Source organism: Oncorhynchus nerka, linkage group LG20 (assembly GCF_034236695.1).
Source record: "Oncorhynchus nerka isolate Pitt River linkage group LG20, Oner_Uvic_2.0, whole genome shotgun sequence".
Lineage (NCBI taxonomy): Eukaryota > Metazoa > Chordata > Actinopteri > Salmoniformes > Salmonidae > Oncorhynchus > Oncorhynchus nerka.
In genome coordinates, this window is record NC_088415.1 from 56,245,881 (window position 1) to 56,265,400 (window position 19,520).

Genomic DNA, 19,520 nt, shown 5'->3' on the forward strand with positions numbered 1-19,520 from the left:
CCCTGCTTAGTTTCAGAAGCAAGCCAGCAGTGGGCTGCAGGGTGGTATGCTGCTGACACGTGTCAACCTATTCCCTATATAGTGCACTACTGTCGACCAGAGCCCTATGGGGCCAGGTCAAAAGTAGTGCACTATATAGGGTGCCATTTGGGATGCAGGCAGTATGCCTATCAACCTGTGTAACCAATTTAAGTCTATTACTCTATATTTGGCAAATGAGCATGCATCAGGAGGAGGTAAAATTAGACAAACTAATTTGAAACACACCTGAAACAAATGTGGGCCAATTTGAAAACAGCGTGTCCATTTCTGGGAAGAAACAATAGCTAGGTCTAATGCTGAGGTGCTGGTGACCAAGGAGGTGTAGGCTACTTGACAGACTGTTGGAGCAGTCTACTCACAGAGGATGCATCTCAAATGGTACTCAATTCCCTATATGGTGCCCTACTTTTGACCAGGGCCCATAGGGCTCTGGTCAAAAGTAGTACACTATGTAGGGAATAGTGTGCCATTTGGGATGCATCATTAGCACACACATATTCTTAGCATACACAGCCTAGCTTATGTAAAGGTGCTACTGCTCTGCATCAAATCAACACGTTCTTCTCCTCTCTTATCCGTCAATGGGTCTCTCTCTCTCTCTCCCTCTCTATTTCGCTTTCTTTTATCTGTCAATGGGGCTGTGTAAACACTGGAACAGAGGTCTCAGGGTTCATCACTTGAGAAAATTACATTCAAGATAGCTAGCAGTGTTATTATGGATCATTTCAACTTTCAACATGTCGTACAGAGCAAAGGTTAGAGGACAAAGGTTACTCTTTATTTGTTGTATTTGGAATGATTTTTAGCATTTTCCATTACGTTTTCCAAACTTTTTATATCAGTTTTTCCCACTTAACAATTCCAACGCATCTCCATGTAGGCCTAGTAATTCTCTTATCTTTCTACTGAGCAGGTATAATAGTATGTTAGATTTCTACAACAACAATGCAACAGTGACCCACTAAACTGTAAGCCCAGGCACTTCGACTACCAGATTATTTTCCTCTATCTCTCATTGATTTAGCGTCCTGTCCAGGGGGTGTACTTGTACAACAAGCTACCTTACTACAGAAACAGGAGATAGGCTCCTGCTCTATGGGCTGTTCTGGCTGAGACTTACTTCTTTACTTACTTATTCATTGACCATCCTCTTTCTCTTCTCTCTGTGTCTCCACAGTAACAAATTACAACAATGTTGTGGAGGGCCAGTCAGACTCTGATGATGAGGACAAGCTACACATAGTGGAGGAAGACCCTGATGGTGACAGCACGCTGCCAGAAGACGCCTCAGTAGTATTAACCCAGAATGGTACAGAGACTCACCAAGACACCTGGGATGGAGGTGAGACTCTGGGCTAGAACATAGAATACGATAACTTTGTGTGTGTGTGTGTGCGTTTGTGTGTGGTTAGACTATACAGTACATACAGAACAATTACTTTTCAATTGTATTAATTTGTCTGATGCTCTAATCTAGAGCGATTTACAGTCAATGCATCAACTAAGTTTAGTAGGGAGAAAATATTGCATATGACAGTCATTGCCCTTCTTCGAAATAGCTGCTATCAGCAGAATCCGTGCCAGGAAGAGAAAAACAATTGCAGGTGTGAGTGCAAAAAACAGAACATACAACCACATTGCTGTTTCGTTTTTTTGTTAACATCTTTTCATTGACTTTAGAAACACACCAACTTCAACTGGTAATGACACTGACACATCAGGCATATTCAAGAGGTAGGACAACTACATTCACATTATCCTGCTCGACAAAGACTGTGGGCAACTTCAACTGGTAATGACACTGACACATCAGGCATATTCAAGAGGTAGGACAACTACATTTACATTATCCTGCTCGACAAAGACTGTGGGCAACTTCAACTGGTAATGACACTGACACATCAGGCATATTCAAGAGGTAGGACAACTACATTTACATTATCCTGCTCGACAAAGACTGTGGGCAACTTCAACTGGTAATGACACTGACACATCAGGCATATTCAAGAGGTAGGACAACTACATTCACATTATCCTGCTCGACAAAGACTGTGGGCAACTTCAACTGGTAATGACACTGACACATCAGGCATATTCAAGAGGTAGGACAACTACATTTACATTATCCTGCTCGACAAAGACTGTGGGCAACTTCAACTGGTAATGACACTGACACATCAGGCATATTCAAGAGGTAGGACAACTACATTTACATTATCCTGCTCGACAAAGACTGTGGGCAACTTCAACTGGTAATGACACTGACACATCAGGCATATTCAAGAGGTAGGACAACTACATTTACATTATCCTGCTCGACAAAGACTGTGGGCAACTTCAACTGGTAATGACACTGACACATCAGGCATATTCAAGAGGTAGGACAACTACATTTACATTATCCTGCTCGACAAAGACTGTGGGCAACTTCAACTGGTAATGACACTGACACATCAGGCATATTCAAGAGGTAGGACAACTACATTTACATTATCCTGCTCGACAAAGACTGGGCAACTTCAACTGGTAATGACACTGACACATCAGGCATATTCAAGAGGTAGGACAACTACATTTACATTATCCTGCTCGACAAAGACTGTGGGCATTTGGCCTAAGCTTCAACTAAGACATAACCTTTCTCCTGGACCTGGAATGGTCTTACATGGTTTCCGTGATGTTTGTTTCACGTGGTCTGTCTCAAGGCAGTGAATTTCAGTCATTCTTCACACTTACGTCTGATTCCCAAATGTCACCCTATTCCCTATGCAGTGCACTACTTTCGACCAGAGCCTTATGGGCCCTTGTCAAAAGTTGGTGCACTGTAAAGAGACTAGTTGTGGTTAAGATGTCTTATTGGGTGTGGTCTGTTTGAGGATGTGCTGTAGTATTGAAGATTGCACACATGGACTGGACACCTACATGACTGCTGGCAGTTTATGCACCATTTATGCTGTTGTCTGCGTGCACACACAAAACAATGCTGGGTTAAAACAACACAATTTGGGTAAATATTGAACAGAACACACATTGGTTTATATTGACTCAGCCAGTTGGGTCACAAACAACCCACTGTTTTCTTTAAGTTGGGTTGTTGATGTTGGCTTTTTGAGCTATGATCCATTTGGCTCAGATCAGAAGACTGGAGGCGTGGTTTAGCAGCGGTGTGGGTTTCAGATAGTTCTTTTTTGCCACCTGTGAGCATATGTAATTCCATTTAATCTGTTCTGTTGTGTTGTCAACACATGTTAAGGTTGAGCACTGACACTTTTGTAGCTTTAATAAAGCTAACACAAGTGTCGGAGTTCCTTAAATACCTATGTATTTCCCTATGCTGGGATAGTTACCACTGTGTTTTAATATTTAAATAATTATAAATTGTATATGAAATATCTCATGTGCAAAAATATTGAAGGAACATTGAAATTTGCAGTGTACAAACTTAACACGATGAACATGAATGACATTAACTCTCACGGGTGGCCTACAATAACTATCTGAAAGCCACGCCGCAATAGGCCACACTTTTGGATTACCCAAACACGGGCTAATTTAACCATCAGTTGGGTTTTTATTCACTTTCATGCTGGGTTGATCCAGCAGAGGGGTCTTTTTTAATGTAATCCATAGGCTATTTTCAGGAGAGAGTAAATGGCGTTCCTGTTCATCATGTTATGTTCACCCTGAGGAAGGCACAGGGATGCCGAAACATTGGTGTTTTACCCAATAAATACCCACTCCATAGTTTATACATATGGAGTGTACGACTCTCTTTTTTTTTATAGCTTACTGTTTATTCGCCATTAGTCAGCACTTCTACACTAAATAATTGTATCTGGGTGTGCGCCAGCTCATGCTTTTTATGTTTGTGCACTGCAAAATTACATTTCCCTTCAATATTTTTGCACATTACATATTTGTATATAAAATGAATGACATTATATACCATAAAAAGGGGTAACTATCCCAACATTGGGATACACATAGGCACTTGAGGAACTCAAACCGTGTGAGGCTCATTAAGCTACAAAAGTGTCCGTGCTTAACCTTAACATGTGTTGACAACAGAACAGATTAACCGGAAATACATTTACTCTCATATGTGGTCAAAAATAACTATCTGAAAGCCACAATCCTATCAAGCTTCGCCTCCAGGCTTCTGGTCTGACCCGGAAGATCATAGATCCAACTAAGTGACCCAACTGGCTGGGTCAAAAATAACCCAACACGTGCTCTGTCCACTATTTACCCAGCTTTTTTCTCTCTCTCTCGCTCTCTCTCTCTCTCTGTCTGTCTGTCTCTCTCTCTCCCTCTCATCAGGTAGACTAGATATGATGGTATTCGGCGGACACTTGCTGCCATCTTATTTACACACTTTCATACTGAAAAATGCTTGTCTAGTCCCACGTCTTGCATCAAATCAGTACTGCATTACTCAACTTTCCCCTGATACTGCAAATCTTCCTCACATAGACCCACAGAGGACCATGTTATATGTGATAGGCTGCATCCTGTTGTAAAGTAGTGCACTATATAGGTCAGGGTTTCCCAAACTCGGTCCTGGGGCCTCCCAGGGGTGCACGTTTTGTTTTTTGCCCTAGCTCTACACGGCTGACTCAAATGATCAACCCTTTTAGGTTTCAATGTAGAACTCTCTGTGGAAATACTTCAAGATGGAACCCAAAAGGGTTCTACCTGGAACCATAAAGGGTTCTTCAAAGGGTTATCCTATGGGGAAAGCCAAAGAACCCCTTTAGGTTCTAGATAGCACCTTTTTTTCTAAAAGCGTACTGTAATCCAGTGCCTGTGCCAACACTAGCCTTACTAACTCTGTCCATTTGGAAACAGTTGTGCACCCTGATCCCTCCACCTGCTCCAATACGTCTCACACAGTACGAGTGCCAAAAACATGCCTCACTTACCAAATCCCTCTTGCGCCAGGGTTGGTTCATCGTGAGAATATCTTGAGTGAGTAGGGATTTAGTAGCAGAGAATGCAACTAAAGCAGTGACACTTTTTTCTCCTTCAATCTATTGGAATATGAGTCTTTCTGAAAATTGTTTAATAAAATGTATGTTAAGGGCATATAAAGGCATTTCTTCTGTAAAAAACACCTTTCTAGGAAATAATTAAGGTGAACATGATATCCTCTGTGAGTGTCCATTCTATGTGCTGTGGGAAAGAAGAGAGATGGGAAGTTACTCCATTACGCTCTTGATTTCATATAGCCCCTGTTGGCTGGCGTCACCTGGCTTCCTGTGAGCTGCCTGGGAGTACTGTACTCAGAGCCTGGGAGTACTCTCTCTCCCTCTCTCAATTTTCCTGAACAGATTATCTCTACTCTCCTCAGACAGGGCGGCTACCTTTGGGAGATCTGACACAGGCACGTGCACACACACATACACATACTCATTCACTGGGAACACAGGCACGTGCACAGACACATACACATACTCATTCACTGGGAACACAGGCACGTGCACACACACATACACATACTCATTCACTGGGAACACCATGGCATTTCAACATGGACATTTGGGTAATATTTGGTTGAGACTTTGATCAATGAGATTTCACCCTTTATTCACCCACTTTCAACCATTTAAAAGCAAAACAAAGTTCAAATGGGAATACAATGTCAGATATTTTGTATTTATACAACAACTTAATGAGTTATCACTGTGCTTCATCTAATAGTACAACCAAATGTCCTGGATTGCACTAACCGAAAGGTTGCTGGTTTGACTACCCGAGCCGACAAGGTAAAACCTTTGCCCTTGAACAAGGCACTTAACACTCATTTTTGGTTTGAGATTTTGTGCAGATTATTATAGCAGTTGTGAAGATCTCCACAGACCTGCAGCCTTTACATGCTATCTTGAACATGCAGACTTTCTATGATTACATAAGAGGACATTTAGTAACAGTGACCTCAGATTGTGGCCATAGATGTGTTAATCATTTTAAGGTTAAACTAATACGGTTATATTCGTTTGTAAGATTAACTTTAGGCTATTACAAAATTAATATGAAATTGTGTTTGGTTGACAATGCAGACAAATATCAACATTCAAAGGAGATTATTATATATTGTTTTAGTTTTTTTACCTGTATTTAACCAGGTAGGCCAGTTGAAAAAAAGTTATCATTTACAACTGCGACCTGGCCAAGATAAAACAAAGCAGTGCGACAAAAACTACAACACAGAGTTACACATAAACAAATGTACACTCAATAACACAATAGAAACATTCATTTGCAGTGTGTGCAAATGTAGAAGATTAGGGAGGTAAGGCAATAAATAGGCCATAGAGGCAAAATAATTACAATTTAGCATTAACAGTGGAGTGATAGATGATAGATGATTATGCAAGTAGAGATACTGGGGTGCAAAAGAGCAAGCAGATAAATAACAATATGGGGATGAGGTAGTTGGGTGGGCTATTTACAGATGGGCTGTGTCCTGGTACAGTGATCGGTAAGCTGCTCTGACAGTTGATGCTTAAAGTTAGAGAGGGAGATATTAAGTCTGCAACTTCAGTGATTTTTGCAATTTGTTCCAGTCATTGGTAGCAGAGAACTGGAAAGAAAGGCGGCCAAAGGAAGTGTTGCCAACGAGAGCATACAGGTCGCAGTGGTGGGTAGTTTATGGGGCTTTGATGACAAAACGGATGGCACTGAGATAGAGTACATCCAGTTTGCTGAGTAGAGTGTTGGGGGCTATTTTGTAAATGACATCGCCAAAGTCAAGGATCGGTAGGATAGTCCGTTTTACGAGGGTATGTTTGTTGGCATGAGTGAAGGAGGCTTTGTTGCAAAATAGGAATCCGATTCTTGATTTAATTGAAGGTACGGTGGGATTCGAAATGGTTGGTGACCTGTTTGTTAACTTGGCTTTCGAAGATTTTAGAAAGACAGGGCAGGATGGATATAGGTCTACAACAATTTGGGTCTAGAGTGTCTCTCCCTTTGAATAGGGGGATGAACGCAGCAGCTTTCCAATCTTTGGGGATCTCAGACGATACACAAGAGAGGTTGAACAGGCTAGTAATAGCGGTTGCAACAATTTCGGCGGGCCATTTCAGAACGAGAGGGTCCATATTGCCTGGCCCAGCTGATTTGTAGGGATCCAGATTTTGCAGCTCCTTTAGAACATCAGCTGACTGGTGGGGGGCTTGGGCAAGTTGCTGCAGGGGGTACAGAGTTGTTGGCCGGGGTAGGGGTAATGCTTATTGAAGTTAGATTTATCGGTGGTGACAGTGTTTCCTAGCCTCACTGCTGTGGGCAGCTGGGAGGAGGTGCTCTTATTCTTCATGGACTACAGTGTCCCAAAACTTTTTGCAATTAGTGCAACAAGATGCAAATTCTTGTTTGAAAAAGCTAGCCTTAGCTTTCCTATCTGACTGTGTATATTGATTCCTGACTTCCCTGAAAAGTTGCATATCACGAGGGCTATTCGATGCTAGAACAGAATGCCACAGGATGTTTTTGTGCTGGTCAAGGGCAGGCAGTCAAGTCTGGGCTATATATGTTCTTAGGTCTACATTTTTTGAATAGGGCATGCTTATTTAAGATGGTGAGGAAAGTACTTTTAAAGCGCAGGCATCCTCTACTGACGGGATGAGGTCAATATCCTTCCGGGATACCGGGTCAGGTCGATTAGAAGGCCTGCTTGCTGAAATGTTTTAGGCAGCGTTTGACAGTGATGAGGGGTTGTTGTTTGACCGCTGGTTGAAGATGGCAGAGGTGTATTTAGAGGGAAAATTGATCAGGATGATATCTAAGAGGGTGCCCATGGTTACGGATTTAGGGTTGTACCTGGTAGGTTCCTTGATAATTTGAGTGAGATTAATGTCATCTAGATTAGAGTGTAGGATGGCCGGGGTGTTAAGCATATCCCTGTTTAGGTCACCTAACAGTACGAACTCTGAAGATAGATGGGGGGCAATCAATTCACATATGGTGTCCAGGGCACAGCTGGGGGCTGGGGGGGGATCTATAACAACGGTGAGAGACTTGTTTCTGGAAAGATGGATTTTTAAAAGTAGCAGCTCGAATTGTTTGGGCACAGACCTGGATAGTATGACAGAGCTCTGCAGGCTATCTCTGCACTAGATTGCAACTCCTCGGCAGTTCTATCTTGTTGGAAAATGTAGTAGTTGGGGATGGACATTTCAGGATTTTTGGTGGCCTTCCTAAGCCAGGATTCAGACACGGCTAGGACATCAGGGTTGGCGGAGTGTGCTAAAGCAGTGAATAAAACAAACTTAGGGAGGAGGCTTGTAATGTTAACATGCATGAAACCAATGCTTTTATGGTTACAGAAGTCAACACATGAGAGCAGCTGGGCAATGGGAGGGGTGCTGGGGGATGCAGGGCCTGGGTTAACAACTACATCACCAGAGGAACAGAGGAGGAGTAGGATAAGGGTACGGCTAAAGGCTGTAAGAACTGGTCATCTATTGCGTTCAGAACAGAGTGTAAAAGGAGCACATTTCTGGGCATGGAAGAATAGATTCAAGGCATTATGTACAGACAAGAGTATGGTAGGATGTGAGTACAGTGGAGGTAAACCTAGGCATTGAGTGACGATGAGAGCAGTTTTGTCTCTAGAGGCACCAGTTAAGCCAGCTGAGGCCACTGCATGTGTGGGGGGTGGGATAAAAGGGCTATCTAAGGCATATTGGGCAGGGCTGGGGGCTCTACAGTGAAATAAGACAATCACTAATCAAAACAGCAATAGACAAGGCATATTGACATTCCAATGAGTAGCAATGGGTGAGTCAGGGAGCCGATTCAGTAGTCACTCCTACGCTAGGCGAGCTGGAGACACAGCGATTCATACAGCTAGCGTGCCGGGGATAGCAGATGGGCCTTCGGCGATGTCACAACGGAAGAGACTGTTGAAACCACCTCGGACATTACATCGGCAGACCAGTCGTGATGGATGGCCGGGGCCCCGTGTCGGCAGTAAATGGTCCAGGCCAATTGGCAAAAGAGGTATTGTAGCCCAAGAGTTAGCTGGTGGACCTCTTCGGCAAGCCGGGAGAATTATTTATTTAACCTTTATTTAACTTGACAAGTCAGTTAAGAACAAATTCTTATTTACAATGACGGCCTAGGAACAGTGGGTTAACTGCCTTGTTCAGGGGCAGAACGACAGATTTTTCCTTGTCAGCTCGGGGATTCAATCTAGCAACCTTTTGGTTACTGGCCCAATACTCTATCCTCTAGGCTACCTGTCACCCCAATGGGCCTAGCTCGAGGCTAGCTCAAGGCTAACTGGTGCTTGCTTCGGGACAGAGACGTTAGCCAGGAGTAGCCACTCGGATTGGAGCTAGCTAGCTGTGATGATCCGGTGTAAAGGTTCAGAGCTAGCGGTAGGAATCCGGAGATGTGGTAGAGAATTGAGAGATTTGTCTGCCCTAAATCCACCACCATCAAGCATCTTAGGAAAGAGATCCTCTGGCTGTTAGCAGGCGGCGAGAAAAGGAAAACCTGCTTAAAACACGATGAACACGAATGACATGTACACTGACCTTGCTGTAAACCAGGCAAACCGATCTGACTTTTAAATGCAAAGCTGTCAATGATTTGGGCGGTGTTGATCTAATGGACAGATGTTAAACTCAACTGCACGGCCACATGGGAGACCTGGCCACCCATCTATCTGAGAAGATCCGATCCAGCTATCAAGCAGCTTTGCCCCTCTTGAGACGGACCTACCAGCCCCGGGAGTCAGCACGAATCCTGCGCGTATACCAACAGGGGGGGTGGCACCCTCCCCCACGGCCACCACAGTTCAGCAGGTCATTTCCCCATCGGATTCCATCACTACCACCTGTCACACCTGCTCCCGCTCTCCCTCCCTGGCGTGCGAAGAAGAGAGGCTTCCCAGCATTACGCACTCCTGCCACCATCATAGGGTGGAGGGGCAGCCTCTATTTTTACTAATGCTCTCAGCTGTTAGGACATTTCATTTGGCGACTTTGGGTCTTTAGAGCATCATGCTATACTGTTTAAATGTCACACCAGTGCTGTCCATAACCCTGTATTATCCACCAAAGCACTGCCCCACCTTCCTTACTGATTTATCTGAACTATTGTCTGTTGTCCTTGAGAACTATGATAAAAATCATTGTGTTGGGTGATTTTAATATTAATGTTGACAAAGAGACTGACTCCAAGGCCATTGAATTTATGAATCTTTTGAGCTCTATGGACTTTATCCAACATGTTTTACTGGGCCCACCCATAACCGTGGCCATACTCTGGACCTGGTTATTACCAAGGGGCTTTCTACTGTTGATGCTGCTTTATCTGATCACCACTGTGTATTTGTATCTACCTTGTTGCCATAGCACAGGTTAATACTGAATGCATTATTGAGAAACACTATCTTATCTCTGAAGTTGCTACAGATTTTATTGAGTAGAAGAACAATACTCCATCACCTATTCTGCCTTCCTCTTGTGGTGATTTCATTGATAACTTTAATAGCAAATTAAGGGCAACCATTGATGCCATAGCTACAGTAAAGTTGAAAAGGCCACATCCAAACGGATACCCATTTGGATGAGTGAAGAAACTAATAAATGATAGAGAAATTGCAGAAAGGCAGAGTGGGAGTGGGGAGTCAACGTTGCAGGTCCATTATGATACTCTGAGAGAGCAACTTGGCATATATAACAAGGCAATTGGATCAGAATAATGTGAGAGTGCTCTTCTCAACCATTGATGGCCTGATAAATCCTAACCCCGCAAATCTATGTGAACTTTCCTCCACATCTAAATGTGATGAGTTTGCGACATAAGATAATATAACAAACATTAGACCGGGTATAAGTCAAGCAAGACCTGATGAGAAGTTTGATGATATGTGCCCTAGTTTACCACGCAGAGGCACTATGGATTTATTTTCCCTGGTTGACATAGACATGTTCAGGAAAGTGATATCACTACTTAAGCCTTCTACCTGCGTTCTCGATCCTATCCCCACCACCTTCTTCAAAACAGGTTTTATTTTATATCTGAAGAAGTGCAAGCTATTGTTAATCCCTCCCTGTTCACATGCACTGCATTAAAAACTCCTATGATGAAACTCCTTCTGAAGAAAAGTAATCTAGATTCTCCAGCTCTTAACAGTTGCCAGCCAATCTCCAACCATACAATCTTAAGCAAAATTCTGGAGAAATTGGTTTTCAAAAACCTACATGTTTTTTTAAGTGCCAACTGTTTTTATTTTTCTGGTTTTCGGGCCCACCACTGCCTTAGTTAAAGTGGTAAATTATCTTAGAGCCAACACAGATGCCAAACAGCTCTGTGTCCTTGTACCTTTGGATTTAAGTGCTGCATTTAACACTGTTGACCATGATGTTCTTCTGGACAGACTGGAGAAGTGGGTTGGCCTCTCCGGTCCAGTTTTTAAATGGATTAAGACCTAGTTTACTGGTCAATAGTTTTTTTGTCACCCTTGGTGAACATAACTCAAAGAAAATGGTTCCACAAGGTTCGATTTTGGGTCCGGTACTGTTCAGTTTATCAGAAAGCACAGCATTGATTTTCAATACTATGCAGGCGATACACAACGTTACATGTTTGTGTCACCAGAGGATTTTTAGCTCCACGGATAAATTATTAGAATGTGTTAGTTTTTTAAATACTTGGATGGCTCACAACTTCCTAAGCTAAATCAAGACAAGAATGAGGTAATTATTGTTGGAGCCAAAGCACAGAGAGAGAATCTGGCCGCATATTTTAATTCACAGGCAAAAAAGATAAAACACCAGAGCTGTGTTTGAATACTAACATACTAACTTACTGTATACTACATACTTAATGAATATATACTACATACTATTAATACATTTTAGTATACCGTAAACAAACAATATCCTTTCAGTTGAGTGTAGTAACGCTTCGCCTGTCTACTGGAAGTTGATGCTGTTGATATGCAACTTCTTGCTAGCTTGTTAGTATGGCTAACAAATTACTAGCTAGACATCTTACGACTTCATTAACAAAAATCCATTGAGAACGCACAAGAACAGTACCGCTTAGCTAATAATGACGTGAATAATCAACATAACATACCGGTACATACAAGCAACTGCTGTAATGCTATGCTAGAATATTGTGAAGCCACTCCCATTTTCTGAAGAACTATGTCCATTGCGTGTATGCTTCGTATTTTGGCGAATGTAGTACGACTTCTGGGAACTTTTGAAAGCCATTGGTCAACTGCTAAACATACAGAATGCTGCAGCACGGGTACTGATGGGTACTGATGGGTACTGACCAAGACCAGATCTCTGCACCGCCTGCCTGTGAGTTTTAAAATTCATTTTAAGATTATTTTGGTTTTTAAATCCTTCCACCATTATGCATCCCAATACATGTCAGACATGCTTTTGAGTTATGTACCTAATAGGTCCCTCAGGTCCTCTGGCACTGGCCTTTTAACTATCCCAAAGCCTAGGACCAAAAACCATGGAGAGGCAGGTACTATGCCCCCAGCCTCTGGAATAGCCTGCCAGAGAACCTGAGGGGGGCCAAAACTGTGGGCATCTTAAAACACACCTTTTTGGCTTTGCGGTTCCTCAGGGTGCTTTTTAGTCATTCAGTTTTTATTGTAATTCTTTAGTTTTTTATCCTCTTATGTTTGTTGTGTAGTAAATATGTTTTTATTTGTTTTTTCCTGTGAAGCACATTGTGTTGCATTCCATGTCTGAAATGTGCTGTTTAAATAAAGCCTGATTTGACGATGACATAATCCTGTGGTTGAAATTTCACCCTCAAAACAACTGTTCGCATTGATGACAGACAGTACGACAGACAGGCAGACAGGCAGGCAGGCAGGTAGGTAGTTGGCAGGTAGGTAGGCAGATAGGTAGGTAGGTACAGTTGAAATCGGAAGTTTACATCTTAGCCAAATACATTTAAACTCAGTTTTTCACAATTCCTGACATTTAATCCTAGTATATATTCCCTGTTTTAGGTCAGTTAGGATCACCACTTTATTTTAAGAATGTGAAATATCAGAATAATAGTAGAGAGAATTATTTCTTTCCGCTTTTATTTCTTTCATCACATTCCCAGTGGGTCAGAAGTTTACATACACTCAATTAGTATTTGGTAGCATTGCCTTTACATTGTTTAACTTGGGTCAAACATTTCAGGTAGCCTTCCACAGGCATCCCACAATAAGTTGGGTGAATTTTGGCCCATTCCTCCTGACAGAGCTGGTGTAACGGAGTCAGGTTTGTAAGGCCTCCTTGCTCGCACACGCTTTTTCAGTTCTGCCCACAAATTCTCTATAGGGTTGAGGTCAGGGCTTGTGATGGCCACTCCAATACCTTGCCGTTGTTGTCTTTAAGCCATTTTGCCACAACTTTGGAAGTAGGCTTGGGGTCATTGTCTGTTTGGAAGACCATTTGCGACCAAGGTTTAACTTCCTGACTGATGTCTTGAGATGTTGCTTTAATATATCCACATAATGTTCATCCTCATGATGCCATCTATTTTGTGAAATGCACCAGTCCCTCTTGCAGCAAAGCCCCCCCACAACATGATGCTGCCAACTCCATGCTTCACGGTTGGGATGGTGTTCTTCGGCTTGCAAGCATTTGCCTTTTTCCTCCAAACATAACAATGGTCATTATGGCCAAACAGTTCTATTTTTGTTTCATCAGACCAGAGGACCAAAAAGTACGATCTTTGTCCCCATGTGCAGTTGCAAATCGTAGTCTGGCTTTTTTTATGGTGGTTTTGGAGCAGTGGCTTCTTCCTTGCTGAGCGGCCTTTCAGATTATGTAGATATAGGACTTGTTTTACTGTGGATGTATATACTTTTGTACCTGTTTCCTCCAGAATCTTCACAAGGTCCTTTGCTGCTGTTCTGGGATTGATTTGCACTTTTTGCACGAAAGTACGTTCATCTCTAGGAGACAGAAAGCATCTCCTTCCTGAGCGGTATGACGGCTGTGTGGTCCCATGGTGTTTATACTTGCGTACTATTGTTTGTACAGATGAACGTGGTACCTTCAGACATTTGGAAATTTCTCCCAAGTGTGAACCAGACTTGTTGAGGTCTACAATTTTTTTCTGAGGTCTTGGCTGATTTCTTTTGATTTTCCCATGATGTCAAGCAAAGAGGCACTGAGTTTGAAGGTCGGTCTTGAAATACAACCACAACCAATTGACTCAAATTATGTCAATTAGCCTATCAGAAGCCATGACAATTTTCTGGAATTTTCCAAGCTGTTTAAAGGGACAGTCTACTTAGTGTATGTCAACTTCTGACCCACTGGAATTGTGAACTATAAATGAAATAATCTGTCTCTAAACAATTGTTGGAAAAATGACTTGTGTCAAAGTAGATGTCCTAACCGACTTGCCAAAACTATAGAAGGTTAACAATACATTTGTGGAGTGGTTGAAAAACGAGTTTTAATGACTCCAACCTAAGTGTATGTAAACTTCCGACTTCAGCTGTAGGTAGGTAGGCAGGTTGGTAGGTAGGCAGATAGGTAGGTAGGCTGGCAGACAAACTCTCTCGCTCTCGCTCTCTCTCAATAACCCTGACCTCTTACACTCTTTCTAACCTCCATCACTTTAAGTCACTGCCCAAAACAAACAGTCTCTGTTGACCCTGTTGGTGCTTAATGCTGGTAATTTCCTCTACTGCAGGGATAATTAGTAAAATAAAAACTCCATTTGGTTTTGTCTGGACTCCTAAATACACCGATAGAGAAATAGAGGGGGGAAAGAGGAGAGAGAGAGAGAGAGCATCTTATTTGAAATGGCTATATAGAGTGCATGCAGAAAGTATTCAGACCCCTTGACGTTTTCCACATTTTGTTACTTCACAGCCTTACTCTAAAATTCCTATTCAATCTACACACAACACCCCATAATACCAAAGCTAAAACAGGTTTTTAGAAATGTTTGCAAATCTATTAAAAATAAAAAACTGAAATATCAAATTTACATAAGTATTCAGACCCTTTACTCAGTACTTTGTTGAAGCACCTTTAGCAGCGATTACAGCCTCAAGTCTTCTTGGGTATGACACTACAAGCTTGGCACACCTGTATTTGGGGAGTTTATCCCATTCTTCTCTGCAGATCCTCTCAAGCTCTGTCAGGTTGGACGGGGAATGTCGCTGCACAGCTATTCTCAGGTCTCTCCAGAGATGTTCGATCAGGTTCAAGTCCGGCCTCTGGCTTGGCCACTCAAGAACATATAGAGACTTGTCCATAAACCACTCCTGCGTTGTCTTGGTTGTGTGCTTAGGTTCGTTGTCCTGTTGGAAGGTGAATGTTTACCCCACTCCAAGGTCCTGAGTTCTCTGGAGCAGGTTTTCATCAAGGATCTCCCTGTACTTTTCTCCATTCATCTTTCCCTCGATCCTGTCTAGTCTCCCAGTCCCTGCTGCTGAAAAACATCCCCACAGCATGATGCTGCCATCACCATGCTGGCACCATCACCATGCTGCTCCCCCCCCCTTAGTTTGGCGGGTGACCAGCTCTAGGAAGAGTCTTGGTGGTTCCAAACTCAGGCCACTGTGTTCTTTGGGACCTTCAATGCTGCAGAAATGTTTTGGTGCCCTCCTCCAGATTGCTGCCTCGACACAATCCTGTCTCAGAGTTCTACAGACAATTCCTTCGACTTCATGGCTTGGTTTTTGCTCTGACATGCACTGTTAACTGTGGAACCTTATATAGACAGGTGTGTGCCTTTCCAAATCATTACCAATTATTTGAATGTACCACAGGTGGACTCCAATCAAGTTGTAGAAACATCTCAAGGATGATCAATGGAAACAGGATGCACACACCTTCAATTTCGAGTCCCATAGAAAAAGTCTGAATACTTATGTAAATAAGGTATTTATTATTTTTATTTTTTATATACATTTGCAAAAATGTCAAAAAAACTGTTTTCGCTTTGTCATTATGGAGTATTGTGTATTGTTTTAGAATAAGGTTTTAACGTAACAAAATGTGGAAAAAGTCAAGGGGTCTGAATACTTTCCGAATGCATTGTAGCGAACCATCTGCACCCACCTACCTCAGTAAACCTAGCACTCCCAGTGTTAAACTCTCTGTCTCCACCCCCTCCCTTTCTCACTCTGTGTTGACTAAAACCTAGGTTGAGTTATGTGAAAGGCTCTCCTCTGTATATTTAAGCCTGGTCCCTGCTCTAGTTCCCCTCCTCTCCTGCCTAGCAGAAGAGATATATACTGCAGCAGGTAATGGCTGCTGTCACCTTATTCGATTGGCCTGATAATAGAAAAACCTCTGACTTTACACTGCTAAATCAGACGCTGAGCCACTCCACTCCACACCATTTGAACAGTCTGAAGTGCACTATGGGCCTGATTCCGATTTAGGAAATGTACGTTTTTCCTATGCACGCCTTTTCCTACGTACTTGTCAGTAGTTGGTATTCAGCCTTGCCTCAAGCAGGTGCGTAACACGCTTTGCAGGTGTGGTTCCCTTTGCGCACGCTGAATACATTTAATTCAACTGCTGAAAACCCTCCCACTTGCTGGCCAACAGATTTTCTCGTGGAGTTTTCATTCAATAGGGTTTTCAGGACAATTGTCTTAAGCCAGTCCTTTAAATACGGTTTACCTTTAATTACAATTGTGTCGATAGACTAGAATACATCAAGAGAACGGGTTCAGAATACAGGGATCAGTGAAAGGAAGCCATCTAAATATATGCATATTCGTCTCTGTTTCGGCACCAATTGGTAGATTTAAAAACACTCAGATTTTGTAGATTATTTAGGGTTAGTAAAGTATGTCTGAATCATAAAAAATCTGGTTTGGAGAGCCTTTACACACAAAATATATTGATGGATGAAAAATACAGTTTGATTCATCCTGAAAATGTTCATATTTAAGTTCCTTCAGTAAAATATTGGTTGAAAAAAGTGTACATTAACGGTTGAACATGAATCCTATAAATCTACCCTAATCCTCACTAATCATGGAACTGTATGACAGTGGCCGAGTCCTCGTAAAGTGTACATTAACGGTTGAATATGAATCCTATAAATCTACCCTAATCCTCACTAATCATGGAACTGTATGACAGTGGCCGAGTCCTCGTAAAGTGTACATTAACGGTTGAACATGAATCCTATAAATCTACCCTAATCCTCACTAATCATGGAACAGTATGACAGTGGCCGAGTCCTCGTAAAGTGTACATTAACGGTTGAACATGAATCCTATAAATCTACCCTAATCCTCACTAATCATGGAACTGTATGACAGTGGCCGAGTCCTCGTAAAGTGTACATTAACGGTTGAACATGAATCCTATAAATCTACCCTAATCCTCACTACTCATGGAACTGTATGACAGTGGCCGACTCCTCGTAAATTGTGCGTTCCATAATGATTCAAACAGGCTACATGTCCCAAATGATTGCACATTATTATCTTAATATGATCCACTAATGCTTAGACACCACCAGGAACAACTACACAGACGTGACAGAGGAAAGAAAGTATAAACTACAAATGAAGGACACTAACACTAAAGTGACAGTTATAAATGTATGTGGGTATTACTGACGGTGGCTCCTGATAGTGGCTAATATTTAACATGATACAAATTGTAAAATAAAAAGGTGCAAAGCCTGGTTATATAATTAAAACGTTCCAAAGCGCATACATCAACTCGGCAGGTTCAAACCTACAGAAGCATCTCCAAATGTCATCCACGCAAATGATGATGGCACGCAATAAAAATTCTAAATAAAGGCACAGTTATTTATAGCCTACTTTACTGTGGAAAAGGGGCCACAATATATGTCATGTTCATATGATTTTCAGTTTGCTTCTATTTGACTGGTTTCACATTCGTCTCCAGAGATCGTAAGGAAAACCCATCTCCAAGCGAGTTACTCATTTACCTAGCTGTTATCAGTAGCTTTTGTTTTTTCTATTGGAAAAAAAAGAAAGTAGCCTAGATGCTTTTTCCACTTGGAACCGGTAGGTTCGCTAGACCTTGTTCATGGTTTCCTCGTGCATATTATGAGATAATTAAGTCAAACTCAGAATACGGTGTATCTGTAGACACACTCCGCCACACCTTCATCTCGAATAGCATGCTATTCTCATGTTTAAATTCAAGATCAGAATACGCACTGAGAGAAAAGTGCATAAAAAGGGGATTACTTTCTATTTACGTCCACTTAACTCTGGTCAGAATCAGCCCATAGAGCACTGTGTTGGGAGAGGAGAGGCAGGGAGGATTGTATAACATATTAGTAGTGTCTCTTACTCTCTACACTCACTTAACTCTGGTCAGAATCAGCCCATAGAGCACTGTGCTGGGAGAGGAGAGGCAGGGAGGATTGTATAACATATTAGTAGTGTCTCTTACTCTCTACACTCGACTCTCAGCTGGTTATGTTTTGGTCTCCTCTCTCGTTTCTGTCTCCATCATTCTACACTGTTGCTACTTCAGAAGCTTGAGGAATAAAACAGTTGCCGTGTTGTTTACAATTGTAAATAAAAAGACCCAGGCCAACATAGATAATAGAACAGTTCCATCTCTGTGGTGGCCAGCCTGTCCGTGGGGGTGGATTCATCTCTGTGGTGGCCAGCCTGTCCGTGGGGGTGGATTCATCTCTGTGGTGGCCAGCCTGCCCGTGGGGGTGGATTCATCTCTGTGGTGGCCAGCCTGTCCGTGGGGGTGGATTCATCTCTGTGGTGGCCAGCCTGTCCGTGGGGGTGATCCATCTCTGTGGTGGCCAGCCTGTCCGTGGGGGTGGATCCATCTCTGTGGTGGCCAGCCTGTCCGTGGGGGTGGATTCATCTCTGTGGTGGCCAGCCTGTCCGTGGGGGTGGATTCATCTCTGTGGTGGCCAGCCTGTCCGTGGGGGTGGATTCATCTCTGTGGTGGCCAGCCTGTCCGTGGGGGTGGATTCATCTCTGTGGTGGCCAGCCTGTCCGTGGGGGTGGATTCATCTCTGTGGTGGCCAGCCTGCCCGTGGGGGTGGATTCATCTCTGTGGTGGCCAGCCTGCCCGTGGGGGTGGATTCATCTCTGTGGTGGCCAGCCTGCCCGTGGGGGTGGATTCATCTCTGTGGTGGCCAGCCTGCCTCCGTGGGGGTGGATTCATCTCTGTGGTGGCCAGCCTGTCCGTGGGGGTGGATTCATCTCTGTGGTGGCCAGCCTGCCCGTGGGGGTGGATTCATCTCTGTGGTGGCCAGCCTGTCCGTGGGGTGGATTCATATCTGTGGTGGCCAGCCTGTCCGTGGGGGTGGATTCATCTCTGTGGTGGCCAGCCTGTCCGTGGGGGTGGATTCATCTCTGTGGTGGCCAGCCTGTCCGTGGGGGTGGATCCATCTCTGTGGTGGCCAGCCTGTCCGTGGGGGGTGGATTCATCTCTGTGGTGGCCAGCCTGTCCGTGGGGGTGGATTCATCTCTGTGGTGGCCAGCCTGTCCGTGG

At 43.2% G+C, this 19,520-nt stretch overlaps 1 protein-coding gene across 1 annotated transcript in view; it reads left to right on the forward strand.

Moving 5' to 3' along the window:
- The window catches only part of LOC115101556 (zinc finger E-box-binding homeobox 1-like), a 95,845-nt gene that overhangs the window by 52,357 nt on the left and 23,968 nt on the right, over positions 1–19,520 (forward strand). The window contains 1 exon segment of the mRNA XM_065005640.1: positions 1,220–1,384. Within this exon segment, the coding sequence (XP_064861712.1) occupies positions 1,220–1,384 (165 nt within the window).